We start from the raw sequence: 27850 nt of genomic DNA on the forward strand, positions 1-27850 counted from the left end.
ACTGTAACAGACGGATTGTTTTCACAATTCTTCTCCCTTGCTTCACCTATGAGCAAAAGATTCACCCCTGCCACATGCTCATGAACACGCCACGCATTTAGCACCCGGTGAAAAGGAAATTTTGGGTAGGGTGATGAAAGAATGATGACATCACTGCTGGCCAAACCATCCATAAAACAAATGGGGCCAAAAATCTCTTATGGAGCTCAGAAACGCATTTCAAAATCTACTGAGGGAACCAAAACACGTGTCGGAGACTTCCAATAGAAGTTTTGAAATTATTATGGGATTGCCATGGCTTGGCCATTTAGTGGCAAAGTATGAAATTTGGCAATTTTTATTTTTCCCATAAAATGAAAAAATTCAACTTTGCTTCGAGTGACCGTCATGAAATTTCATGTGCCACTAAGTTAAGTCTACAACTATTTCGGGTAACCTTTGACCTTTGGAAGAGGCCGGCATCTTAAAAAAAACACCTTTAGTATGGTCTACAAATGTAAACTCCTCCTGGGGATTTCTGTCTGTCACCTCCTGACTCCTCGAGCATCATTGGGAAGCTACTTAGGAAAAATGTTGGAATTAGAAGTTGTAGATTTTTGAACGGCGTTAGCGTGGCGTGTTCGCAAAAGCGGAGTTCCCCTCTTGCTAGCATATTTTTTGGTACTTGTTTTACATTTAGTGCATGAACCGTTTGCTCAAGCTGAAACATAAAACCTCAGTTGCTAAGGAAAAAATTGTACTTTTTCCGATTCTTCTAAAAATGACATGGACCTGTTCGTCACATCCAGTCGACCAAGACTTGAAATGGTTGCTATGGAAATAAAACCAACAGAAAATCCTCCTTTTTGATTTAAAAAATGTGTTTTTTTCGTGAATTTGTGACGCACAGCTCTGACCAGGGTGACAAGGGCAGCAGGGGAGAGTGAGGAACGTGTAGCAGCCGCTCAGCCAAGGGGGTAATGGGGAGATGGCGAGGGCAAGTAGAGCCTCAGGGTTTTTTTTTGTGTGTTTCATCACTGATCAACAGCACCTCCTTGATTAATGCTCATGCATTCTAAACTCTGACCTTGAACATCTAAATATATGCAGCTAATTTCCACTTTCAGTGGATCAGCAGCAACAGCATCTTCATTTAGATCTTTTTCTCTGGCATTATTGTTGTGCAAAAGCAAACTGCTGCTTTTCCAGAAGCTGAAGCAGAAGAGCATGCCTCTGTTTGCACCAGCAGATGACACAATGACTGTGAGGAAATCCTGTTATTGCTCCTCTGATGTTCTATTAAACTAACTTCATGTCCTGATTTTGAGGGATTCTGATGTATGATGGACAGTTTTAGTGTGGGGGGTGCTTTCTTTGTCACCTGTGAGAGCTTCAAACAGCTCGTCATGTCTGTTCTCAGACACTCCAGCTTCTTGTGGGAAACCGATCCCTTTAACTCAGCTGCTTTTCAAGAATCCGCTTGTGCAGAGTGCGCTATAATTGGCCGTCTTTAAAAAAAAAAGATGTCACTGCCTGACAACTTTGTAGGACATCCTCACATCTTTTGTCTGAAAGCGGCACAACGGAGTAAAGAGGGGGAGTTCATAAACACTGCAGCTGCTGTCAGACTGGAATGACAGAAGTTCCCCCCCGTCTGTTGCTCGATGTTGCGTAAATTGAGCAATCGTCCTCGTGTTAAATGGACTGGAGTGTGCTTTTATGAAGTGAGCGGCAGGGCGGAGAACAAGAGGAGACATCTGAAGGGTTTAACCCTCCTCTCCTCAACCATCCCATTCCAGAAAAAAAAAGCTCCTCTCGTCCCCACAAAAATGATTATAGTTATATAAGTTTTCCTCCCACTCCCTCCATCTTCTCAACAATCAGCAGAGGTGTTGTCATGGCAACCCTCACCCCTCCTCCGGACGTCAGAGCTGGGTGCTTGAGGATGAAGCCGTATGCAGCTCCAGTCTCTGGCGCCTCTCAGAGAGCACCTGTGATTTCCGCGGCTGTCGTGTGGCGGCGGGATCTGCAGGCGTCCGAATCCGATCCCATGGTTGTTAGGAGTCGGGAGCTCCGCTCTTCATCAGGAACCGTCACTGTCAGACGCCGGAGGACCAACTGACATCCACAGGTAAGCACAAAACAGAATGCTCACGTGCACTATTTTTAGAAAGTACCTGTTTCGGGCTAATTCTGTCCAGTTTGAGTCAAACTGAGAAGACAATAGACAGCAGATGCTGCTCGGACTCCGTTCTTCATGACAGGAGGAGGCAGAAAGCCTTCATGAGGAGGTTCTGCAGACATGCTGCAGTTTGTCCAGAGTGTTTGTGAAAAAAATTGAGAAAATACTCATTCCCTGTTCTCCAAATCTCCTTTTGTCCTCATTACCCTCTCTCCTCCACCACCCCCGTCCCCGTCGCCCTCCCTGACAGCAGCCACCATGTCTTGGTTGTTCTTGGACTGGTTCATCCCCCTCTACCTGCTGGTGTCCGTTTTGGTTCTGGCCGGCTTCGGAGCGTGTCTTTACTTCCTCGAGCCTGGGCTGCAGGATGCTCACAAGTGGAGTAGCAAAACATTTCGGCATCACCCGCTAGTGGCCAGCGTGAACTGCAGAGATGACGATAGCAATGCCCTGATATGACCAGGGGGCAAGGCGGGTGAGCAGTAAACCATCTGGACAGGGGTGCAGGCTCCACATCGCCCTCCAGGGACACGGGGCCAACACTTTGACAAAGCCTGAACATACAGAGGACAGAGACTGCCTGATCATGAAACCTTGTTCTGTCTCATTCCAGCTTTTTTCTGTAAAAAAAAAAAAATTGAGTTAAAGAAACTTAAAGAGAGGAGGAACACAGGAGGAGACAGGGAGGTAAACAGAGGAAGCCCTTTAGGGTCTGTAACCATCATGACATCAAAACGTGTCAGTACTTTTTGTAGTTTGACAATCACTTCCCATGAAGCTGTCTATTGTGCATTTAATCATAGTCATGAGAGTGCAATGTCTTTATTGTTGCTGGGGAGGGATGTCTGTCCTCCCCCCTGATGTCAGCATGGTGCTGCTGTGCAAAAACGCTGTAACCTAAATAAAGAAAAACAGAAGCAGTTGTTAGAAGATGCCAAGATAACCTCAGATATTTTTAGATGTTCATTGTTTTTCCATCAAAGCATAATAAAAAAATTTTTGGTTGTGTAATAACCTCCTGTCCTAAATTCTTTTTCATAAAAAAATATAAAAAGTTAACCAACATCAAGACACGTTTTTTGTTGTTTATGCACAAATGATTATTATCCACTGTTTCACTTAAGAGAAATGTCTCTTTTTTTAACATTTATTTTCGTCATATTTCATGCTGTCGTCCGTTAATTGATTGACTAATTTCCTTTTATTTCTAACAAAAGAAAATATTTAAATACATGTGATAAAGTGATCCAAAAAAGAAATAGGTAGAAGAATAATTCATGTCCTGTCTCCAGTCTTAATACATTTTATGCTTACATTTTTACATAATTCACATAAACACAAAATAAGAAAAAATAGTCATGATTGTCCATACATCGTCTTGTTAGGCTTCTCATTTTATAATATATTCATTTCCAAAAAAAATTTTATTCTTATTTATGTAAAATTGTATAAAATTTTTACTCATTTTCAACCATGTTATTTCACAGAATGTAGTTATAAAACAGACAAAAATGCACAGACCTTTTCGGTGTTGTCCTTCCACAAATGTGTTGGATAACATTTTTCTTTCTTAGAAAATATTCTCCTTGAGATGTACACAAATAAAAATTAAAGTATAAGTAAAAATAAAGCATAAATCCTCATTTTAAGTGGAAATCACAGGAAAGAATGGTAAAAATGGTTGCCATAGAAGACCAACTCAACCTGCTTCTATCTGCTTTCTGGTTCCAATATGGCGGCGGCATGTCGCCATATAAATGACGACTGAATTGACTTTATTTCATTGGAGTTGGAAGTAAGCCGTTTTCTATGGGTGATGTCACAGCCAATGGTTTCCTGACGATATGATAGATAATCCAACATGATGTAAATCCAGAATGCTCAAGAAAATCCAGAGATTTCTGGATTTAATCCTGGCAGGAAAAGCGCTTAGTTTTGTAGAAGCAGCTTTACTTTTATTTTTTTTGAGGCTGCTGTTAAATTCTTTGTGTGTTTGTTTTTGTATACTGCCGGTAGCTTTGAATCACTGATGCTCAGAGCCCTAAAAGAATATTTAGAGCATTTAATTGTATTGGATTGAGCGCTTTAGTTTGGCTTTTCAGTTGAGTTTTTGGTTTTGGTCCTGTTCTGTTTGCTGTTTTCCATCTGTTAATCACACCAGGTTTAAGTTGCCAATCATCCACAGCTGTCTTGATTTGTGTTATCGTTCCTCAGTGTGTTTAACCTTCTGGTTTTCAGGTCATCCGCTTTGTCACTTTGTTTCTCCATGGGTTTTGTCATGTTCAAGTTTATTTCTTAAATGTTTGTAGTGATGGGCAGATGAAGCTTCACGAAGCATTGAAGCCTTTCATTCAACTGGTTCACTCAAGTGCAGTTGAAGCTTGGAAGCTTGCCGGCGTAGGACATCCACTGGATGCAGAAATATCAGTTGGTATGAAGGAAACAAGCCACGATATCATCATGTCACTAAAGGTTTGAGTTTCTGCCACCAAGCCTGGTCTGCTGAAAGTTGGATCCTACACCAACAGCTTGTGACAAATTTAGTACTGAACAAAGGAGGAGAAGGATCAAATGTTGCCATTTCACCAGTTGCCATGTCAGTGAAGCTTCAAAAATCCATCAGGTGTTCGCTCTGCTCGAAGAAAAGTGGTTAGCTCAGAAATACTCAAAATCTTCTCTTGGAGAAGAAGTTTCTCAGTGATCTTGACAACGTGGTACTACAACAGCCAAACAAGAGCACTTCAGCAGGCTTTCAATGTATTCAGGCAGCTCTGACCATGTTCAGACTCCAGACTTCTGTAAACTTTTGAGTGGGAATGAGACAGTGAAGCCTCAGTGCAGAAAGAATGGAGGGAATGGCAGTGTGTGGGCCTGCAGCTTCCTACTGCTCGGCTCATCGTCTCACATTCTTGTTTACTCACTTGAACACGAGAGAGGCACCGCATCAGGTCTGACTCTTTGTTTTTCTACTAGGTTTACATTTTCTTGTGATTCTCTGACTTCTTGAATGCAATAAAAAACTGTTTTACAATTTTTTTATACCTCTTATCAAATTATCAATACAGAGATAATTCTCTGGTTGGAGAAAACACTTGATTTCTTCTACAACTGTCAGATCAGGATTGCTGGGAGATGTGTTTTCCTTCTTGTTTCCCTATTTTTTTTGGTTTCTTCTCACCTCTTTGCTTCCAGCTGCTGCCAAACAGAATGAGTGTTTTTCACCCTTCGACGCCTCTGCTCGCAGACCCGTCTGCCTCCTGCAGACAGACAAATGAGCATCCAAAGGTTGGTTTGTTGCCTCCTCTGTCTTCACCTGTGATCAAGAAAAAAGCAATACACCTCTCATCGTTTGATGAGAAGGGGCTTGTGTTTCAAATGTCTGATTTCAACCCGTCTGCAGCTGACGAGTAAGTTCATGTCTCAATCTCATTTGCCTAATCCAATATTTTTTTTGGTGCTAAACTGACTGGATTTTTCACAATTTAGGTCATTTGATTTAGTTTCTAAAAAGACGCCTCATCAGTCCTGGAAGAGTGAAGTCGGACAGAAGGAAAAGAGGGAAAATGGACAAGGAGCTTCAACCATCCACAGGATTAAACCTGAAACCCGCTGCTCCCCACGCCTTCCTGCAAACCCTAACAACCCTTTTTTTCCAAAGACAGATGCTCCGCCCCTTTTCCCCATTCTGAAATCAGATGACTCCTGTCATTCTGTCACCTCACAAAGCAAATTTTATGCAATGTCGCACCAGCCAGAGCCAAAACCAAGATCATCTCCAACCTTGTCTGTCCCAACTCCCAGGCGGAGTCCATCTCCAAAATCTCTACAGTTTCCTGACGGTCAAAGCGGAGAGCAATGTTCTCCCGTTGCTAAAGAAAGACATGCTCACTCGATTCTCATCTCAAACAGTAGAAGAAAGCCTTGTGATGAAGCAAAGCATGAGGTTCTTGACCAAAGAGCTTTGATGGACTTTACCCACTTTGGTTTGAGAGTTCGTCCTGTGATGAGTAAAGAACATCGAGCTGAGTCCCGTCTCTCAAGCACTTCTCAAAATCCCAACAAAGATGGAAAAAATGAACCTGAAAAATATAATTTAAAGACTCCAGTAACTGCAACGTCAAAGATCCAACAGCAACAAGAACGTCAGAGTGGAGAAACTGAACACTGTTTCGGTCAAAACACAGATTTCAGGTGTCGACACCAATCCGAGGATCACGTGTTTCCCGTGAGGGGATCGGGGAAAATGACCTCAATCTCAAAGTCTCCTCCAAATTTCAGCTCAGCCAACAGCGAATCAGGAAGCAGACGACTGGAGTCCACAAGCATGGACGCTGCTTTTCCGTCAGGTCCACTTCACAGAAAACCGCAGCAAGAAAACATCACTCCAACATTTCCAAGGAGCCCATCCATGTTCTCTGCGAAACACGGGTTACCTCAAGACCTCAAACTTCCACAGGAACCCAGATTATTGACAAAGAGCCGGTCTCCACAGATGGACACAAAAAGCACTGAAAGCTGGTCTGACTGTGTCTCAAAGGGGTTTAACTCCCAGTCAAGTGATGTCAATCAGAAACCTGAGGCTCCTCTGCCTGCACAAAGATTAAATCGACTTATGGGTCTGCTGGCTCCTCAGATCCAGGAGTTCTCTCACTCTGGGTCTGCTGGACTGTCTTTACACCCTGGCCTTCCATCAAACCTGGACTTGTTTCCTGCATCACAGGTGCACGTCAGAGTCACAGATCTAAACCAAACAGAACCACCTGACCTCCACGCTGTGCCAGCAAAACCACCAGAACATCCCTGGCCCCCGTCTGTGGGGCACTGCCCACTCATCACAAACAACCCCAGCTCAAAGAGGGTCTCCGACCTGCTGCTACACAGAACGTACCAGTACCCAGAGGAGGGGGCAACAGCAAGTCCTCACCAGAGCGTCGCAGGAAAAACCCTTTTCAACGAGGAATCTGAGGACTCCTACTATGTCACCATGTTCCACCCGGGCTCGGTGTATGTGGGTGAGTACAAGCATCCGGACGACTTAAACTGAGCAAAGTCAACACATTCATCAAGATTATGGAATTTAGCATATTTTCTGTCCGCAGGGGAGGGAGCTCAGAGCAGGGGGTGGTCGTAAAGGATAACAGGGGGACTGAAAACGCTGCCTCTTATCAGCAGAGTAACAGATGCGCTGAGCAGAGATGTGACAGCTTTGGTTAGCGGGCTCTAACAAAGTCAGGGGAGCAGGAAGACGCAGTCTTCCACTAAAGCACTCAAAGTCCTGCAAAAACATGCAGAAAAAAGACGAGAAGAGGCAAAGAAAGCAGGAACTGTGAGGTAAAGAAGAGAACCGATCCAGAAAAACATTTCCAAAACCATAACTGTGCTCTCACTCATATTGGCATCAAGGTAGCAAAAGAGGTGCCCGCACTTTGTGAAGAACAAGATAATATGCAGTATTTTTTTGTTGCTTGAACAATATTTGTGGTTTGGTGCCTTGGTTGTCACAGAAACGCTAAAGGAAAGACCTTTAAAAAAAACTAAATGTTTCGATGCTCAGAAACAGAAAATAAACCAAATGCATAAAAACAAGAAAAAAACAAGTGGCATCTACAAGTACCATAAACTTTTTTTTTTTTTTTTTTTTTTTTTTTTTTTTTTTTTTTTTTTAACTTGTCCTGTCCAACAGCTAGGCAAACAGATGAGAGCTGAGGGCCTCTTGTGTTGGACATATTTTATTCTAACAAGAGGGGTTATTCATCTTCAGACAAACCAAAGGTATGTCTGAATAAACCCCTTTTGTAATTGAGGCCAAACTTTATTAATTTCAATCATGTTTGAAAATCTTTGGTGTTGGACCGGACGGAAAAGGAAAGAGGGGAACAAGAGAGAGGGACGTTAGAGAGAGGGGGGGGTAGGAGGGTGATAATAGGAGGGGAAGGGGGGTAAGACCATGAAGCAGCATAGAGCAGGCAGGTTTACTGGTTGTTTATCGTTACGGTACGGTTCAAATGTAGTACAAAAAGGGCGGGGCCTGTTCACACACACTCAAATATTATCAACACACCTGCTAGCCGCAGAAATGTCCACATGTCAACATGCACACAAAACAGATAGTGTTCACGAACGCATACTTATGCCTTTAAACCAACTAGTGTGAAATCTTTCATTCATTCAATCATGCAAACTATTAGTGCAAAGGTGAGCTAACACCTGTGCTCAGGTGAGTGTTTATGTTCTTCTAAAATGGATGGTGGAATGTGAAAAGAAGGAGGAGGAGCGCCCAGCCACCCCCACACCCATACCCCCGCCGCAGCAGCAGCGGCAGCCGGAATTCCCCCAGCGCCACACGGGAACAGGCAGGGAACAACCGCCCCCGGGCGACCAAGACCGCCACCCAGGCCAGGGCCAGCAGGACCGCCGCGAGGCCCCCAGAGCCAGAGAGCAGGGAGGCGCAGAGGGAAAGAGAGCGCCGCCCCAGCCCAGCCAGGAAAGCAGCCCCCCGCCGCGCCGGAAGAGCCCAACGCAGGGCCCCACCGGAGAGGGACGCCCACAGCCCCAGACGAGCACCCCACCACCACCCAGGAGTTCCGGGCATCCCCCCGCCCCGACCCCAGGTACGAGCCAGGACCCCCCAAGGGAGACCCGCTCCGCACTCCAGGCAGCCACCCACCCGGCCCACGGTTGGTCCAGGTAGGAGCAAGGCAGGGGCCCGCCGCCCCCGCCCAGGAGGGGGGAACCCCGGGGAAAAAAGGGCGGCCCATAAGGGATGTTATAAATATGGCCCGACCAGGCTCGGCCATGTTGGAAGTTTGGCGGGGCCCAGCGCCCAGGGGCAAGGACCAGGACCCACCCCCCAGGGACACGAACACCCCCGGCTCAGGTGTAATATGAACCCCCCCACCGTGCGGAGAGAGCACCGCCGGGCCCAGGGAGCCGGCACCCAAGGGACACGGCCGCCATCGCCAAGGGGCCCACACCCCCCACCAGGGACGGGGTAGGGGACAGATGGACCCAGGTCCCACCTTCCTTGTAAAATGTGTGTGCGTGTATGGGTGTTTGAGAGGGTGTTTGTGTGCATGTGTGTGTGTTTATGTTTGAATGTATATATTGAAGGGGGAGGGATGTGTGTACTAAGGGGGGTGCAGTTAAAATTGGCGAGTAGGGCACTAAGGGGACATCTCCTGATTACTCACAGTGATGTCCCCTCACCCTCCACACCAAGGGGCCCTAAATGTCTAAGGTGCGGTTAAAATTGGCGGGTAGGGTGCCAGGAGGACATCTGCTGCTTGCTGGCAGTGATGTCCAAGCACCCCCCCTACCAAGGACCCTACGTGTCTAAGGTGCAAATAAAACCGAAAGAGGGGGGGCCCACTCCATACGGCAACCATAGGAGGGGGGCCACTCCCAAGTAGCCCCCCCCCAAGGCGCATCGCAGGCTAAACCCCCCACCCCCTCACCCTAATATGAGGTTATATAAGGAAGGGGGTAAGTTGGGGACAGCTGGTAGACTGTCCCCCGGTGGTCAAACAGCCGTCCCCCAGCCCACCCCCAGCAAAGGGGCCAGGGCCACCCAGCCCAGGGGCCCACCCCCGGAGGCGCCGACACCCCAGGCCCGGCACCACCCACCCCACACAGAGAGAGAGGAGCCAGAAAGCGTCGCCCCCCCCCGGAGCAAGCCCAGGCCCCCACCCCCAGACGCCGGCCCTAGAAGAGCTCTGGTCAGGCCTCGACGGGACCGAGGAGGCCAACCGGCCGAGGCAACCACTGATTGCCTCAGCGGAGACCCCGACCCGCTAGCCCCCCCGACCCGTACTAATAATGGGCCCCCCCTCCCCCCCAGAACGCCCCCCCACAGGACAGGGCCGACAAGCCCCCCACCCCACCCCACCCCAGACCCCGCAGCCGAAGCGGGTGACACCCAGAGCGACCGGGGGCCCCGAGAGGGTTGTCCCGTCCCGTCCCAGAGCCAGGGAAGGGCCGATCCCAGCCCCAGGTGCAGATGGGCAGCCCATCCGGCGCCGCTGGGCCCCCCCCACCCGAGCAGGGCCCCCCGCCAACCCCCCCCAGCACAGGCAAAGGGACCACCCCCCCAAGCCAAGCCAGACCACCACCCCACCCCCCCACCACGCACCCCCACACCCAAGCCCAGAGGACCACGCAGCGCCCCAGCCCGCCCCACCCAGGCACCGGACCCGACCCCCCGACCAACGGAGCCCCCCACCGCCCCCGCCAGGCACCGGAAGCCCCGACCCCCACCCCAAACCACGGCAGAAGGGCAAGGAGCAGCGACGACCAGGCCCTCCACCCCCTAAGTCATGGAGTCAACCACAGGAGACCAGAGAGACTGAATTCTTTCAAAGTTACTTGAGCTTTGGGCTGACATTTTTTCCAAGCTGATATGATCAAACAGCAGATTTCTGTGTTGACTTATGTTTATATTTTTCTTGTTTTTCCAATTTATTAAAATAGTTTTTTTGGCAATACAAAGAGTTATGAAAATGATAGATGCTAATCCTTCTTCTATATCGATGGCACTCATGTCACCAAGCACACAAAGTGACGGTGAGGCAGTGATTGAAACCTTAAGCCAGACTGATAAATCGGCACATACCTGCTGCCAGAGAGCCCTGACAGGAGTGCAGAACCACAGTGCGTGCATGTAGCTGTCGGGTAGATTATTATCACAGTGCTCGCAAATGTCTGAGTTACTGAGACCCATCTTGAACATCCTCTGTCCAGTGTAGTAAATTCTGTGAAGAGTTTTGAGATGGATCAGCTGCAGATTTGGACTTTTTGTCAGTTTAAAGGTGTTTAGACAAAGTTCTGACCAGAAGCTTTCATCTGTGCTGATGCTCAAATCTGCATCCCATTTTTTTGTTGGAAGGGCAATATTGTTATCTAAATTACATAAAAGTTTGTATATTTTGGAGAGAGTTCTATTCATTGAAAAATTAATCAGAGTGGTAACTACATCTGGTAGCTTTAAATCGTCGTCTTTAATTTTATACTTTTTAGTAATACTTGATTTAAGTTGCTGATATTCCAAGAAGTTATTTATTCCATGTTTGTCTTGAAGTTCCTGGGGGGTTATGAATCTTCTATCAATAATTACGTGCTCTAGTTGTTTTATGCCCCCTGCTTGCCAAGCTGGGAAGTGAATCATTTTTTTGTTAATAAGGATGTCCGGGTTGTTCCAGATGGGTGTCATTTTGCACGGTTGAATTGATGATTTTGATATTTTGAGAAATTCCCACCAGGCTGTTAAGGTGGCATTTATATTAATGCTTTTGAAACAATCCTGTTTTTTAACTGTTTGGCTAATAAATGGTAGCTGTGACAGGTTGATCTTTCCACATAACACCTGTTCCAAGTCTAACCATGAGTTGGTTTCTGGATTATTTTTTAACCATTTTAAGATATATTGTAATCTATTTGCAAGAAAGTATTTGTGGAAATTAGGTAGTTCTAATCCTCCACAGCTTTTTGCAGATTTTAAAGTTTTTAGACTAATTCTTGCAGGTTTGTTGTTCCATAGAAAGCTTGATATGGATGAGTCTAATGTTTTGAACCATTTTAATGGCGGTTGTGTGGGAATCATTGAGAAGAGATAATTAACCTTGGGTAAGATTTTCATTTTAACCGTGGCTACCTTGCCCATAAGGGACAGAGGCAGGTTGGTCCAGCGTGTTAGATCGTCCTGTATGCTTTTCAGTAATGGGGTGTGGTTTAGCTGCACCAGTTCTGATAGTTTGGGGGAAAAGTAGATACCCAGATATTTGATATTTCCTGTTTTAACTGGAATTGTGAGTCTTTGTTCCATATTCCTGTTGAGTGGTAATAAAACAGACTTATTCCAATTAATGGAATAGTCTGATATGGAGGAGAATTCATTTATGATCATTGCTGTTTCATTTACAGAATGTAAATTCCTTAAAAACAGTAATATGTCATCCGCATAAAGACTAATTTTATGATGGCTGTGTTTGGTTTTTATTCCTATAATGCTCTCATTCTGTCTTATTGCTGCAGCTAAAGGCTCAATGAATATAGCAAAAAGAGAAGGAGAGAGTGGGCAGCCCTGTCTGGTTCCTCTTCCAAGAAAAAACCTGTTTGAAGTCTGTTTATTAGTTCTAACTGATGCATTGGGGTTGTGATATAATATTTTGATCCAATTGATGAATGCTTCTCCAAAACCAAACTTATGGAGGGCAGCAATAAGGAACTTCCAATTAACTCTGTCAAAGGCTTTTTCAGCATCCAGCGATAGTACCGTCATTTCCTGTTTTTTAATGGTGGCAAAGTCTATTATATTAACTAGTCTACGGACATTATCATCCGAGTGTCTGCCTTTGATGAATCCAGTCTGGTCGAAGTGAATTATGTGAGGAGTGATTTTTTCTATTCTCTGTGCTAGTGCTTTGCAGATAATTTTTACATCTGCATTGATTAAAGAAATGGGGCGATAGCTTGAAGGACTAGTGGGATCTTTGTCTGGTTTTAGAAGAAGAATTATGTTGGCTGAGTTCATGTTAGGTGGCATTGATTGGCTCTCATTAATAGATGTGACAGTTTTATAAAATGTTGGTGCCAGTTGTTCCCAGAATTCTTTATAAAACTCAGCAGGAAAGCCATCAGGCCCTGGTGCTTTACCATTGGGCATAAGTAACAGAGCTTCATGAAGTTCAGACGGCAAGAGCGGAGAATCTAAGTTTGTGATTTGATCCTCATTTAGCCTGGGTAGGTTTACATTATTAAGAAATGAGTCAATACTTTGCTCTGACGGATTGATCTGCGGTGTGTACAGGTTTTTATAAAAGTTTTCAAATTCGTTATTAATTTTGACCGGGTCATGGGTGACATTTCCTGTTTGGTCCATAATAGAGGTGATTGATGATTTTTCTCTGTTAATTTTAAGCTGATTAGCCAGAAATTTGCCAGATTTATTAGAGTTTTCAAATCTTTCAAGTCGTAGTCTTTGTATTTGAAATTGTGTTTGTTTATTAATGATGTCATTTAACTGCAGCTTTAAATTTTTCAGATCTCCCAGAATGTGTTCCTGTGCAGAAGCAGCATAAGCAGTCTCCAGGGTTTTGATTTTATTTTCTAATTCTAATAAATCTGCTTTCTCTTTGCGTTTTTTGTGCGTTGAATAAGAAATGATTTTCCCTCTCATGACTGCCTTTGCTGCTTCCCAAAGAACGCACGGTGGGATGTCTGGAGTATTGTTGAAGTCTAAGAAGGTTGCCCACTCTTTTTTAAAGAATTCAAGAAATTCCTGGTCCTTTAACAGAGACGTATTAAACCTCCAGGTTGTACCAGAGGGTGTGGATTTTTCCCTAGAAATGTTTACAGAGACTGGTGCATGATCACTGATAATAATTGGATGGATATTGGAGCTTTGAATATTTTTTAAAAGAGAGTTACTGATTAATAAATAGTCTAAACGGGAGTGTGAATAGTGAACTGGAGAAAAAAAGGTGAACCCTTTAGTGCTTGGGTGACATGAGCGCCACGCGTCGCAGAGACCCAGATCATTCATGTACTGCTTTAGAATACTTGCAGACCGCCATGTACGCTGGTTTGCTGCTGTGCTGAGTCTGTCAAGTTCAGGGTCCAAAACAAGGTTGAAGTCTCCTCCTATAATGATTGTGGAGTCAGAGTGAACTGAGAGTGAGGTGAAGAATCTGTGAAAGAAGGAAGAGTCGTCAACATTAGGACCATAAATACTCACTATACAATAGTCCTTATTCTGAATGGATATATTAATGATTACAAATCTGCCTTCTGGGTCAGTAACTGTATCCTTATGAGTAAAATTAAACAGTACCATAAACTTTTACCCAACACAGGGTGTTATCAGATTTTTTGGAAGAAAATTACAGGTAAGTAATAAAATTAGGATATAATAATAATATATTGTGTTTCAAAACCTTATGCATATTCCCCTTTATTAATTACATGCTTTACATGCCCCAAGTGTCCCAAAAAAACATTAAAATAATGAAAACAATAATCTAATCAAATCGATTCATTTATATAGCACTTTTTATATGTAACGTAAAACAAAGTGCTTTACACCAAAACAAATAAATTTAAAGGCGATGATACAAAAATAGTCAACCCCAAACCTCCAACCTCCCATTATAAATGAAAGGGAAGCAAAGACCAAAATGTGTCCAGTGTTATTAAAGTCATTCTGCTCACACAGAGGCTGGTGTTCTCTCTCATATTCATACAAAAATATTATTCTTTAGGCCATTTAGACCACTGCAGCTTAACACCAGGAAATAGTGTGGAAATGTGCATTTTTTTAATATATTTTCAATTTTCTGTTATTCTGTTTTAATGATCATCTCGTCTTTGGAGCTATAGTAACAAATCCTTTCCGCCTCGGAATCAAAGTTCTATCTATAAAATGCAAAGGAATATTATTTACCAGTTAACCATTTTTTGTGTTGTCCTGAATACTAAATTTCCAAAATAGCACTGAAATCTTATAAGCATCAGCTTGTGAGTAGCAAAATATTCTTATTTTTAATGTTGGACATTAACGCGTACTATTTAGAACAGGACATTTCTTCAACCATGTTCTTACTTTGGTGTCCACCTGCACCGGTTATATTTCTTTATTTCTTCTTTTCAAGAATCTCGTTTCATCTCCCTCGAGTTCAAAATCCCTTTTTGTTTCATCTTAAGCCATCTTTCAGATATTGCGATTACTCTGAAAGGTCAAGGAAAACGAAAGCATTCCTTGACTTGTTGAAAGTTGGCAAACGGGCTGTTCAAATGGACCAAAGAAAAGATGTTTTCTGCCTTAAATGCCTCGTCACACTGATAATTAGTAAAACAGCAGAAGCCATTGTTAATGTTGGAAAAGCGATCGGTGTCTGGGTCACATTCAGCTTCATGTGGCTTTTGGTGGAGAAGAGCGGGAATCAAGTTGATCAAACTCAGTCTTAGATCTCTAATCCTTGCAGTGTGTGTAAATGAGAGGAGGCCCTTCCCACCTCCACCTTGTGCTGCACCTCATCTCAATGTCCCACATATTATCAGCAAACCTTTTGCTCATAAAAATGTTCCTTAACTTCTTCTTTCTTCAGATTTTTACAATCATACAGTGAAAAGACAAAAGATTTCATCCTCTTTTTCATCTGTAAATAGTTATGTGCAAATACACCTGTGAACTTTAAAGTTTTTCAAAAGTCTGCATTCAGGTACCAATTGTTTTGTACCCAACTTAGTATTTTGGATATTTTTTCAAATTGTATTTTAATATAAAATAAAGAAAATATTATTTTCAGGTCTCAGCTTTGAAAATTATATTTTTTTTTCTGCGTTCCACCTTAAATCCAATTGAAAGCTTTTATTGTCGTGTAACGTGTGAACTACTTTTATTATAATCAGTTCAAACCTATAAATAGCACGCGGCACAGACTGTTGCAAAAAAAAAATGTTGCTTTGAGGAGAGAGTTCCACCGCGCATGTGCACTGCATCTCCCCACTCCCTCTCCTCGTGTTGCCCTGGCAACAGTCCGGTGGGGGTAGGGGTGGAGGGGGATATTGTCGGCTCGCGGGAAGGAAAGAAAAGGTACCGAAAGCCATCTCATGACCCCTCCCTGTCCCGATTTCGGTCTGAGTTGAACCCGTTAACGAGTCTCCGGAGCCGCAGCAGCGCCGAGAGGAGCCCGAAAAAACCGCGGGGGAGAGGACAAACGGAGCGGTGAGTGTGACGCTCACGAGCCGCCGAGCGCCTTCGGGCTGCGGGTTAGCTGCTAGGCTAACGGCATCATTAACGGTGACAACGATGATGGAGCCAGCGTTGTGTTTTGAATGAAACGTCTCCACAAACATCGCAGCGCGTCCGTGTAAAGAGGGTGAGAGGGCAAATAGGAGGTCTGTGGGGGGGGGGGGGGGGGGGGGGGGGGTCTGCATTTGGAAGACAACCCACCCCCCAGCTGTGAGTTTGTGGGGAGGAAGAACCGCACGATGAGCGTCTGCAGAGAGACAGCAGCCGTGACCAGCAGGTCCGTGGCCTCCTGCCTGCTGCCCACAAAGCCTGAACTGACGGTCAAGGGTTTCATCAAAGCACCGAGATGGTTTCTCCCATAAAGGTGCTCTGTCATACGTTTATAATACTAAATATGTTTTTAGTCCTTTTTTTTTTTTATTAAAATTACTAACGCTTATTTCAAGGAATAATTTAATCATCTTAACTATTTTTTATTTAAATGTATTTCATATTCCTTAAAATATCAAAGGTTAGATTAGCGGCACTGGATTTGTGCAAATCTGAAAAAAAATCCAACCTCCCATGTTACTTTACATTTTCATTTTAGCCTCCAACCACAGCGAAGCTACAAATTATATCATTTCCTTAACTTTGTGCAAATATCACAACATTGATCATTTCTAATAATTCAAAAATGAGTTTTAGTATTCATTTATTTTTGGTCTTTCCCAAAAACGATCTGCAGTGATTCGTGCAGAACTCATCTTGTAGATGTTAGGAAATGTCACTGCTGTCGTTATCCAGCTACATCAGAGGCATGGATCTCTAATGGTGACCTTTAAGATGCTTTATGATGCTTAACAAACATCAGTTACTTTGGACCACATACTTAAGTTTTGGGTGGAAACTGTTTGCCAAATATGAACTAAAGGGTCAGCAAATGTTTTGATGATGATGAAATTGTGTTCTTTCTAAAATGAATCTTGTTTGCATCCGTTCTCGAAGTCTCCTGAGCTCACTTCAACTTTTCAAATCTGTTTCCATGCAGAAGAAAATGACAAATTGTTACTTACGTTGGTTTTTTTTTTGTTATTGTGGCATTTTTCTGATGATGGAGGACTTTTATTATGACAATTAAACTAAAAATAGCCTTTCTGATTATTTATTGAAATTGCTGTGAATCAAGAGCAGACGAAAAGATGCAGTTTGAAAAAGAGCTCTCAGCAACAGGGAGCGAAAGGGGGGGGCGGGGTTGCTTCATGCCAACAGTCCCGCCCCCAACTCCGAGGTGAACTTCCAATGAATGGCTGTCGCTCTGCAGAAACTATGTCCTAGAAAGCAACACACATTTTTTTTATTTTTGTCTAAAAGCTGCATAACTAAAAAAAGACAACTGGGAACGCTTTGAAAATAGATCAACGGATGATCTGAGTGGGTCTTTTTAGCCCTTTGGGGTCATGGGGTTGCTGGAGCCGATCCATGCTTCCATTGGGTGACGGTGGGGTCCACCCTGAATGGATCACCAGTCTATCAGGGGGCCACAAAGACGCGTGGAACAACACACACTCACATTCACACCTAGGGACAATCTAGCTTTATCAGTTGTGAGAAAACCCACACAAGACCCAGCCAGGACTCGAATCAGGGCCTTTTTAACTGTCAAGCAAGAGAGAAATACCAAGCAGCCTTTGGTGTCAAACTTTGTACATTTACTGCTATATAGACAAATCAGAAACTAGCTTAATAAAGTGTAAAATAAGACACTGTCTAAAACATTTTCCATGTTCTTTTCTATTGAAATTAATGGAAAATGAATGTAAAGTGTATTGCCTCAGATTTGTTTCTGTTTTAATCATAAATCGTGAGGAGACATTTGGAGTCCCTCAGGGCTCGAGTCTTAGAACTTTGCTATTCAACAAGTTCCCTCTGGATCAGATTGCAAACTCTAATATTGTTTTAAATCATAAATTTGGAGATGGCTTTGCGTGAAATATTCTGTTTATGCCTGTCAGTATAAATAAACTAGTTATAGTAGAAAATTCAGCCTCTATATGTCTTTATTAGGCAGAGAAAAACATTTAAACACAAAGAAGCAAAGAGCATTAGAACCATAACGAAGCGATAACTGAAAAGATTGCCCTTTTAGTCTGCTGCTACGACCCATTTCATCAATGTAGGAGAAGTGGAGCACCAAGCCTCTGCTGCTCCTCTGGCCTACTTCCTCTGCTCCATATAGCCACTGTCACTTACCCCTGTCCATGTTCTCCTCCACAGACATGTCAGACATAGTTCCACCAGAAGTTAGACCCAAACCAGCTGTTCCAGCCAAACCCCCAAATGTGGGCATCCCCTCTCCTTCCAGCTCCTTCCCGCCTCAAGCTCCAGGTTTCGGAGGAGGCGGAACCTCCGCTCCCCTTCCAAGTGCCATTCCTGTTCCCATTGGAGGCCACGGTCTGAACCACGGCGGCAGTCATGTTTTAGGTCACCCTGCCGCCCACGGGGGAGGTCACCCCGCCCCCCACGGTGGAGTTCATGGCCACGGAGGCTCCCAGAGCTCGGGTGGAGGATCCACCCTGCTGGGATACATTGGCATCGACACCATCATCGAACAGATGAGGAAGAAAACCATGAAGACGGGCTTCGATTTCAATATCATGGTTGTTGGTGAGTCACAACGAGCTCCTTCAAACACAGACGTGAGATGTCCGGCTTTCCACCTGATCTCCTCGCTCTGGTCTTTCCTCTGGTTTCTCTCATCAGGCCACAGCGGCCTCGGAAAGTCCACGCTGGTGAACACCTTATTCAAATCCCAGGTTAGCAGGAAGAGTGCAGGATGGGCTCGGGATGAGAAGATCCCCAAAACTGTGGACATCAAATCAGTCTCTCATGGTAAGTGAAAACTGAAGGTCATTTCTTTTCTTCAAAGACAAAAGACACGTTTGATGTCTATTACTCCCAGATTGGCTGTATATTAGAACTGGACTGAGTGACCCCTCCCCACTCACATTCCAAACAGGAAGTACCGCCTGACTCAAAGAAGCCAAAATCTCACAGATTTCTATAGAGAAATCAACGGCTACTAATCTGTTATTATATTTGTCAGAAGAACCATTCTGGCTACGCTACAGTTTTTAAACATGTCGTTGCTAATCCAAATTTTTTTTAATTATATTTTTTCTTTCTTAAAAGTTATTCAAGTCATAAACTGACCAATCGGATGGCTCCACAAAAGTGGGTGGAGCCTGCTAGCCCCACATTCCCACGTTTGAAATGTTTACCTTTTGTGTCGCCCGCTCAGAGGTGGTAGGGGTGTGGACTTCTGACTCGGACCAATCACTGCTTACTGATGATGTCTGGTTCCAACATGGCGGCGTCTGTGTCGCGCAGTGTTTTGAATGGGTGACGTCTCACTCAGTCCAGTTCTCATATACAGTCAATTGTTTGACTGTTACACCATCCAATAGCTTTTCATGTCAAGTTGAAGAACTCCATCAGAACCATTCATGATGAAGTCTGTAAATAAAGAGATGGTTACACGGTTTGTTTCACCATTTTATAATAAAGTTAGAGAAAGAATGCCAGGGACTGACACTAGTGTGGTGGATGACCTAAACCAATGTTATTTAATAGATTTATGCAATACAGACTCTGGAATTCTGCCCCTTTAGGTCAAATTTATAAAGGACATTTGAGAACAATGTCAAACAAAAAAAGAAAAGGAAATATGTTTAACCAACAAAATGTTGAACAAATTATGCGATTGTTGTTTTTAGAAGGAAACCAGTGAAGAGAAATGGATCAAACCTGGAAGTAAAAGTTTCAATTTTGGAGACTTTGAATAACTGGGATTACGTAGTTTTCTTTAGTTGTCTTCTGTGTCTGTTCGTGAAAATATCTCATAAAAAAGCTGCATTCAATCTTTATCCTCTGTTGTTTAATCTGGGCTTGTTGATGTTTTCTTAATCCTTTAGAAAAGCTTGATAAAAGCTCAATCACTTGTTTTAAAAGACTCGTTTGAGGCCACATCTCCCTATTTTTTTGAATCCAGCGCCTGTTTCTAGTGTTTCGCTTTTTCCAACCTTGTGTTTGGTTCACAGTGATTGAGGAGGGTGGCGTGAAGATGAAGCTGACCATCGTGGACACTCCAGGCTTTGGAGATCAGATCAACAATGACAACTGGTGGGTTTTACTGCTCCCCTATAGTGTTGAAAGCATCCTCTTGCCGTGGCCACATGCACCGTGGTTTCAGTGCGTGTAACTGTACCGACACTCTAACCGCAGCTGGGAGCCCATCTCCAAGTACATCAATGAGCAGTATGAGAAGTTCCTGAAAGAGGAGGTCAACATCACCCGAAAGAAGCGCATCCCCGACACCAGAGTGCACTGCTGCCTCTACTTTATTTCCCCCACTGGACACTCGTGAGTAGAGAAAAGCTGCCCATCTTTGAACAGCATTTCCTCCTCTAAGCTCCTCCCACTTTTCTGCTGCTGACAGCGGTCTTTGGTGGATGAATGGGTGCAGATCTTTTAGTTTCTTTGCCAGCGTCTGTAAACCCTCACGGCCAGGAATACTGTGACTGAGAGGATGATATGGGATAAGGAGCTGAACATGACCTTTGAACCAGGAGGGCCCACTTTTCCAGAACATTGGAAAAACCTCCATAAGAGCAGCGGAACCACTAGGCATCAGTCAAATAAACTCCAACACTCCGTTTATGTTTATGAAAAAATGTGAACTTTTCAGGCGCATGACTGTGTAATGATCAGTGGCACTTCAAAAAACCCAGTGATCAAACCTAAATCCATATTTTGTAATGAACTGTCTCAAACAGAGGCTAGAAAAAAAAATTGACCCCCTTACTTTTTTTGAGTCAATATTAGCATCATAATTGACACAAAATTAGGAAGCCATCAATACAACCGTCTTTAAGCATTGCAAAAATAACAAAAGCAATATTTAAAAATGAAATATTGAGCCCCTTAAATTATTTGCTACACCCCTGTATTGTGAACGTCAGCCGTCAGCACTCCGGCCTTAGCCTTAGCCAAAATCTGCTCCGTTTCCTTGCTATGGCAAGAGGAACTTCTTATTTTTTGGAAAACTCATCAATGATAAAACATATTTTTTGACCCTTTCACTTAAAATGACCTTCCACTCTGCAGTTCTCATTTGCCACCCTTCCAAAGTCTTCTGTCCCCCTCCCGCCCCCCCGCACACACCGGTCTCAAAGGATCCCAACAGCTTCTGGACGCAGGTGAACGGTTTCCGCCTCTGCGTTTTTCAGGCTTCGGCAGCTGGACGTGGAGTTCATGAAGCGCCTGAGTCACTCGGTCAACATCATTCCTGTTATTGCCAAGTCGGACACGATGACTGTCGAGGAGAAGCAGGAGTTCAAACAGCGAGTGAGTTCTCCAACGTTGTTGTTTTTAACGGAAAGCAAATTAGTGTTTTTCCGCTTTTTCTTTTACTGACGTACATCTTTTATGCCAATTACCCTCTAAAATGGCAAAAGTAAACATTTTCGTATGATGCCTTTTATGCATGAAGGAAATCTAAAGACGTCGGTGAAAACTATAAAAAGAAAAAACACTGGAGTCGATTAAAAGGATTAGCAGCACTTCACTAAAGAAAAGGACAATAGAATCCAAAAAAAAGATGGTTTTGATTTAAAAATGTCCACAAAAATGTTTCACTTAAGTATTCAAAAACCAAAACAAAACGTATCAACAGAGAACTGTTGGCTTTTATTGTGAAAAGGCAAAACCACAGACTAGGAAATTTGTCTGATTAATCATATCTCTTATTTTGAAATTTTGAGATGCATTAAAAAGAAATATTTAACTAAAAATAATCAGTTGAATTTGAAAAATTGAGTTAATGAACCCACTGTAAAGACATGTCAAATAACTATTTAAATACTTGTAACCCTTGTGCTATCCTAAGCAATTTAACATTGGGAGTGGGGTCATCTAGACCCACTAGACAGTGCGCTGAACCTTTTTTCTTCAATGATTTGTGATCTTCACTGGTGTCCATGGATTACATGAAATCTGTCCACCTTTATCCACCTTTGTCATGGTAGGGAGAACACGTCAATGTAAGGGTGGGGTCATCTAAGATAGCACAAGGGTTAAAATACAATCAGGGTCCCATGATGCACTGCAAAAAAAGAAGAATAAATCAAATATTTAATCTCAAAGGGTGGAGCTGGTTTAGCTCGTGCTGGTTTGCGGCGCCTTCCGTCCGTGAAACCAGGGTTCAACTCCGGGCTGCTCCCTGTTCCCTTCTCTACCTCTGTGCCGGTTCCAAGCCTGGTTTGAGAAGGTTGCGTCAGGAAGGGCATCCGGCGTAAAACATTGCCAAATTTACCATGCGACTTGTTCGCTGTGGCGACCCCTGATGGGAGAAGCCGAAAGTGGAAGAATCTCAAAGAGTCAGATTACAAGTCTCATCTTTACATTAGTAAGTTTGTAGTTTGTGTTCAATAACAGGTCAGTTCTGAATGAGACTTCAGTGTCCATCACCTCTTTTCTTTTATCTGCAGAATTTATTTTTTTCTGACCTTCAGCTGTTGTCACATGAACACTATCTGTGTTTGCTGAACTAAAAAATCAACAATGTTCTCCCAATGTACGCATGCAGTGAGGCTCTAAAGAAGCCTCTGACCTTCCAAGGTTCTGCTTCCTCCTTTAGTCATTGTGCTGTGAGAGAAAACTGACGAAGAGGAGCAGAAATGTGACAGAAGTGATGGCAGCTCCTTTACCCTGAGATACAACCGGGTTCTGAGAAGAACTTCTGTTCAGAGCAGATTTGATGCTTTTGGCTCTTACAACAATGGAGGCTTTTTTTTTTTTTTTTACAAAGTACCAACTTATAACTCAGAGAAGAAACTGAACTTTTCTAGAAAGAAATTCTACAAAGGAAATAGATTATTTGATTTATGCTGAGCTTTTTTTATCTTCTTCTGTGTCTTTTTTGGAGAATATTTTACTTATTTCAGTTCATATTGTTTTTTATTTTCCAATATTTGACTTCAAAATAATATAACTTCCTGTTTCAGTTAGAGTTCAAAGACAGCCACTATATTTCAATGTCTGTAATGTTTCGTGGTGTATTTTAAAGGCTGCATTGATTAAAACATTTTCCAGCTTCTCAAACTAACAGAAGTTTCATTTTGGCTGCAGGTCAGAAAGGAGCTGGAGATGAACGGCATTGAGTTTTACCCGCAGAAAGAGTTTGACGACGATATGGAGGACAAGAGCGACAACGACAAGATCAGAGTAAGTCCCAGGTCCAGTCTTCTTCTGTGCGTACGAGCCTTCGTAAGTAAGTAAGTAAATCTTTATTTATATAGCACTTCTCAGAGAGCGACTCACAAAGTGTTTCACAATGTTAAAACAAAATAAAATCAGTAGCGAGACCCAATAAACACACACAGGCATAGAAGCAAACAAACAAACACGCAGAAGTGAACACAAGTAAAAGTCAGCTAAAAGCTCTCCTAAATAAAAACGTCTTAACTTGAGCTGTAAAACACTCGGCTGAGTCAATCTGGCGCAGAGACAGGGGGAGGTTGTTCCAAAGTCGGGGAGCGACTGCCTGAAAGTTTTAAAAAGAGTTTTTGGAACACAAAGATTTTTATCAGTGGACCTCAAGGAACGTGCAGGAATGTAGGGAGTTAAAAGGTCAGAAATATAGTTCGGGGTTTATCCATGCAAGGCTCTAAAAACTAAAATCAAAATCTTAAAATCTATTGTAAATTTAACAGGAAGCCAATGTAGCGATGGAAGCAGAGGGGTGGCATGAGTACGCTTATTGGTTCCAGTTAGAAGCCTTGCAGCAGAGTTCTGGACCAATTGGAGACGTTTAAGAGACTTTTTGTTAAAACAAGTACAAAGAGAATTGCAGTCGTCTAAACGAGAGGAGATAAAAGCATGGATGATCAGCTCAAGGTCAGATCTGGTTAACATTGTCTTCAGTTTAGCCACATTCCTCAGGTGATAAAGCTGTTTTTGACCAAGAGCTTCGAGTGAGAGTCAAGAGACATAGCTTTGTCAAACCAGACACCAAGATTCCTGAGACTGGGCTGGACAGAAGAGCTCAGTGAACCAAGGTGTCTTTTGATGGAGGCAATTTTGTCATCAGAAGCAAAAAATTATTGTCTCAGTCTTATTTGGGTTCAGGAGTAAATGGTTGTCATTTAACCACACTCTAATGCTGGCCAAGCAGTCTAGTAGATACAAAAGATTTGTATAATTATTTTTTCCAAAGGAGCAATAAAGTTGAATGTCATCAGCGTAAAGATAATAAGAAATAGTAGAAAATTTGTTGATGAGTCTCCCAAGGGGGATCATGTAGAGAGTGAATAGAATGGGTCCCAATACAGAACCTTGGGGAACGCCACTAGACAGGATTTTTGCTTCTGAAGATACCTTCGGTGGCTCCCCTCGTCTTCAGAGGGTTCTCGTGTCCTGAATCTCCCGTCCGTCCTCAGGAGGCCATGCCCTTCGCCGTGGTGGGCAGCGATAAGGAATACCAAGTGAACGGAAAACGAGTTCTGGGGAGGAAGACGGCCTGGGGGATCGTAGAGGGTGAGAGCCGCTGTGAGGTCATTTCTGATGAGCTTTGTGTGTCGGCTGGTGACAGAAAACAAACAAAGTTCCTGTTTCCTTTGTTCTGCAGTTGAAAATCCAAACCACTGTGAGTTTGCTCAACTGAGAGACTTCCTGATCAGGTGAGTTTCTTTTACACAAACAAACAAAAAATTAGTGATAAAAATCATTTGAATTCATAATTTATTATTATAATTATTTATAAACTTGGAAAAATCAAGGATCAATCCAAGAAAAGATTCAGCCAAATCTTTTTCCGTTCCTTGGAACTATAATTTAACATATTTACGAATTTCTTTATGTGATTGTCCAGTTGGATAAAAATGTAGTTTTAGTCTTAGTTTAACCTTTTGATATCTTCGCCATCAGAAAAACGGTACTGTTATTCTGTTTGGATGAACTCAAGTTGGCTCTTCAGGTTGAAAGAGGTCAACATTTGACAACAATCAGAGCCTTTACACAGGAAAAAACTAAATCGCTTTCTGAGAGTCTAATTATCCTATTTGACTTTATTTTGGACAAAATAACTGAACAGATAATGAGAGTTTTTGTTTGTGTTTGTTTTTTTTTCAAGTGAATTTGTTCTGGATTTAGGATGTCTGACCCAAAATGTGTGATGAAATGTTCCCTGTTGGGTCATCCTGTCTTATATCAAGTTGAATAGGTTAAAGTCCCGCTCCGATCATTTTTTTTTACGTCAAAAATACACTTTTTCCAACAGCATTTTTTTGTCTGCTCCTGGTTTATAATGGTTTGAATAAAGAAATACTCAGAAATGCAGTTTTAAGTGTAATTTTTTTCAGATAGCTCCTCCATCATCAGAAAAATGCCACAAGAAGACAGAAAACAAGATTTTCTTTGAGGCGGTTCTTTTATTTGATCAGAAATGATGGGGGTCGTCCCGGAGAAGCTGATCCACGTGTCCCCACTGCTGGACTCAGATATTCTAACAGCATCTTCCCTCTGATGCAAAAAACTCGGAAGCCTCGTTTCCACTGAGCGCTATGGTTCAGTCTGGTATTTTGAGCGTTTCCATTTATAGAATGGACCAGTAAACTGGAGCATTTTTGGGCCCCATTGGTTGTCCATAGAAAAATGGAACGGTTAGGGCGGAGCTACCGTCGTCACACAATGAAACCTGTCTATTGGTGGAAGGTCAAACCAGCCACGCCTCTTTTCAACTGTATTCCTCTTCGCAATTTTCTCCCAAACATTAAATAACTTGTATATCCGAAGCATCAAAAGCCAAGCGGAGAGAAAGAGCTGCTGGATGAACTCCATTGTTTTTTCTGCTTTTCCTGTAGTCGCACTACTGTGACGCGAAGCTAAGCAATCGGTTATGTTGTGGCGGTCCAACTTTGAGTGGAAATGCCCACCGGAATTGCCTGGACCAATCTAAACCGTGGAAACGAGGCTCAGCAGTCCCCTCACAGCGTTCTAGAAACATGGTGGATCCCTGAAGAACCCACCAATCACCGCTCTCTCTGTGCTCTCGCTCGGCTCCTTCCCAGGTCCCACCTCCAGGATCTGAAGGAAGTCACCCATAACATTCACTACGAAACGTACCGTGCCAGGAGACTGAACGAGAACGGAGGCCTCCACCCCATCTGTGACACCCAAGACAGCAACCTGTAGTCCACCCGGTGGAGCGAGCAGCTCAGCCATCCAAGGAGCTCACAGAAGCATAAACGTCGCCCCGGCGTTGCTGCATGTGTGGAACAACCTTCATCTGTGACGTCATTTAATGTTCCCCCTCTTCACGTTCCTCCCCCTTTGACCTTCATCTCACATATCAGATCTTTATAGTTTTCTGAAAGCAAGAGTTAGTGCCATTTGATCCACTGCCAGCACCTTATCTTGTGGAGCAGGTTAGTGCGAGCCTAGAACCTAAAACATTCAGTTTAGGACTCGAGGAAGCATCATTTTGTTAAATTCATCTGAAATGTTGCATAACAAAAGTGAAGCAGTTCTGCTGCAGACTCTGCTTTCATTAGCAGACTATAAGATTCTAAGCAGCTGTCCTTCGCTTTACGGGGAGCAAAGCCAAACGAGTGTTTGAGTCTCAGCATGAACTCCCTCAAACGCAGCAGAATCTCTCACGGCCCCATAAATGCAGGGAAGGTTTGTTCATAACGCTCCACTACTTTAATTATAGGAGGAAACAAGTGTCTACTTTCACCCAAACCTCCATTATTTGATGATAACATTTAGAAGATCACAAAATTAGAAGTCACACTTGAATTATTTTAGATTAATCACAATTTTTGTCTTTAACTTGTTTAAAAAAAAAACTAAAAAGTTAGGGAGTAAAGAGACAGAAAAAACACCCAAAGTCTTCAGATCTTTAAAAGTCAAATGAACCTGGTGGGTTTTTATTTAGTTATAATCAAATCCCCCTTATCACCACTTGGTGGCAGCATTCCTCAGTGTTGAGTGGTCTTGACATTTTCTCATTGGCCACAACCACAGCAGCTTAAAGTCCCATCATCTGTGTGGAATTTGTTCTCCCCGTTTGACCTATCAATCTGGGAAAGCGGTGAGCTGCAGACACCCCCCAATCCAACCCCGTCATGCTGAGCGTCAAGCAGGGAGGCACTGGGTCCCGTTGTTAGAGTCGGCCTGGATTTGAACTCGCGACATTCCAGTCGCAGTGCGGACACTCTTGCACAAGGCCGCTGAGCTTGCATTGGTGGCGGCTAACATATCCTTCTGCGCTAGGTTTACATGAACCGTCCCGGAGTTATGCACTTATAAACACGTTTACCAGATTTTCTTCAGGAGGTCGACATTTATTCCAGGTGAGGATGGAAATGCCAAAAGTACAGAAAGATGAAGAATCATCATTGGAAGAGTTGCTCCTGTTTGCCGTTCTGATGTGCCTGTGTTGTTTTTGTGCAGACTGGCGTGTGGGGAGAGCGTACCAACGCCTCCTCGCTGTGTCATGTTTGTGCGTGCATGCTTGCGTCTGTGCGTTGGCCTAACCTGGGGTAACTGATGTGCCAGAGGGTAACATGGTAGCCACCACACATCGCTCAGCCCTGCATCCACCCCCCAACCCCCAGGATGTTCATTTCATGACAACTCTTTGCAAGGTTGCTGTGATCGATTTGAAGAATTGCCAGTATTACACTGAGTTTATTTGTACATTGGTGTCATTGTAATTTATTCTTTGTTCAATTAAAACAGTTGTCCATGTTTTTAGAATGTTTTTCTTATTATTGATTGTCAGATTGCGAACAAAAGAAACTAGGGTCTTTGGGAATATTTGGGATTTGTATTCAGGAAAAAAAAAATTGATGCTGTAAAACTAAGTAACCATTCATAAATGCATTTGTTTGTTTCAGAAATTG

The 27850-nt window shown here is 43.4% G+C and overlaps 2 protein-coding genes and 1 long non-coding RNA gene across 5 annotated transcripts; all 3 read left to right on the forward strand.

Annotated features, from left to right (window-relative positions):
- The first annotated feature begins 1702 nt into the window (after positions 1-1702).
- LOC110014943 lies at positions 1703-3175 on the forward strand. Its single transcript, XR_002289972.1, has 2 exons — positions 1703-2110; positions 2412-3175. It is a non-coding gene; the product is annotated as an uncharacterized LOC110014943 (long non-coding RNA).
- Positions 3176-4949: 1774 nt separating this feature from the next.
- Positions 4950-7126, forward strand: LOC111948346. The gene is made up of 4 exons (XM_023960948.1): positions 4950-5109; positions 5354-5568; positions 5648-6881; positions 7043-7126. Exons 1-4 carry the CDS (start codon positions 5008-5010, stop codon positions 7124-7126), a joined length of 1635 nt encoding a protein of 544 aa, XP_023816716.1. The 5' UTR covers positions 4950-5007.
- sept3 (septin 3) lies at positions 6900-27704 on the forward strand. 3 transcript variants are annotated; one of them, XM_023955813.1, is made up of 10 exons: positions 6900-7173; positions 18162-18551; positions 18648-18776; positions 19985-20066; positions 20169-20306; positions 21173-21290; positions 23073-23168; positions 24383-24479; positions 24571-24622; positions 26012-27704. In XM_023955813.1, the coding sequence occupies exons 1-10, from the start codon at positions 7146-7148 to the stop codon at positions 26133-26135; spliced, it is 1254 nt and encodes a 417-aa protein (XP_023811581.1). In that variant the 5' UTR covers positions 6900-7145; the 3' UTR covers positions 26136-27704. The 3 variants fall into 3 exon arrangements, with proteins under 3 accessions (XP_023811581.1, XP_023811586.1, XP_023811587.1); XM_023955818.1 differs by lacking the exon at positions 6900-7173 and adding an exon at positions 15661-15878; XM_023955819.1 differs by lacking the exon at positions 6900-7173 and adding an exon at positions 15678-15857.
- Positions 27705-27850: the final 146 nt, after the last annotated feature.

Source organism: Oryzias latipes, chromosome 1, assembly GCF_002234675.1.
Source record: "Oryzias latipes chromosome 1, ASM223467v1".
Classification (NCBI taxonomy): Eukaryota; Metazoa; Chordata; class Actinopteri; order Beloniformes; family Adrianichthyidae; genus Oryzias; species Oryzias latipes.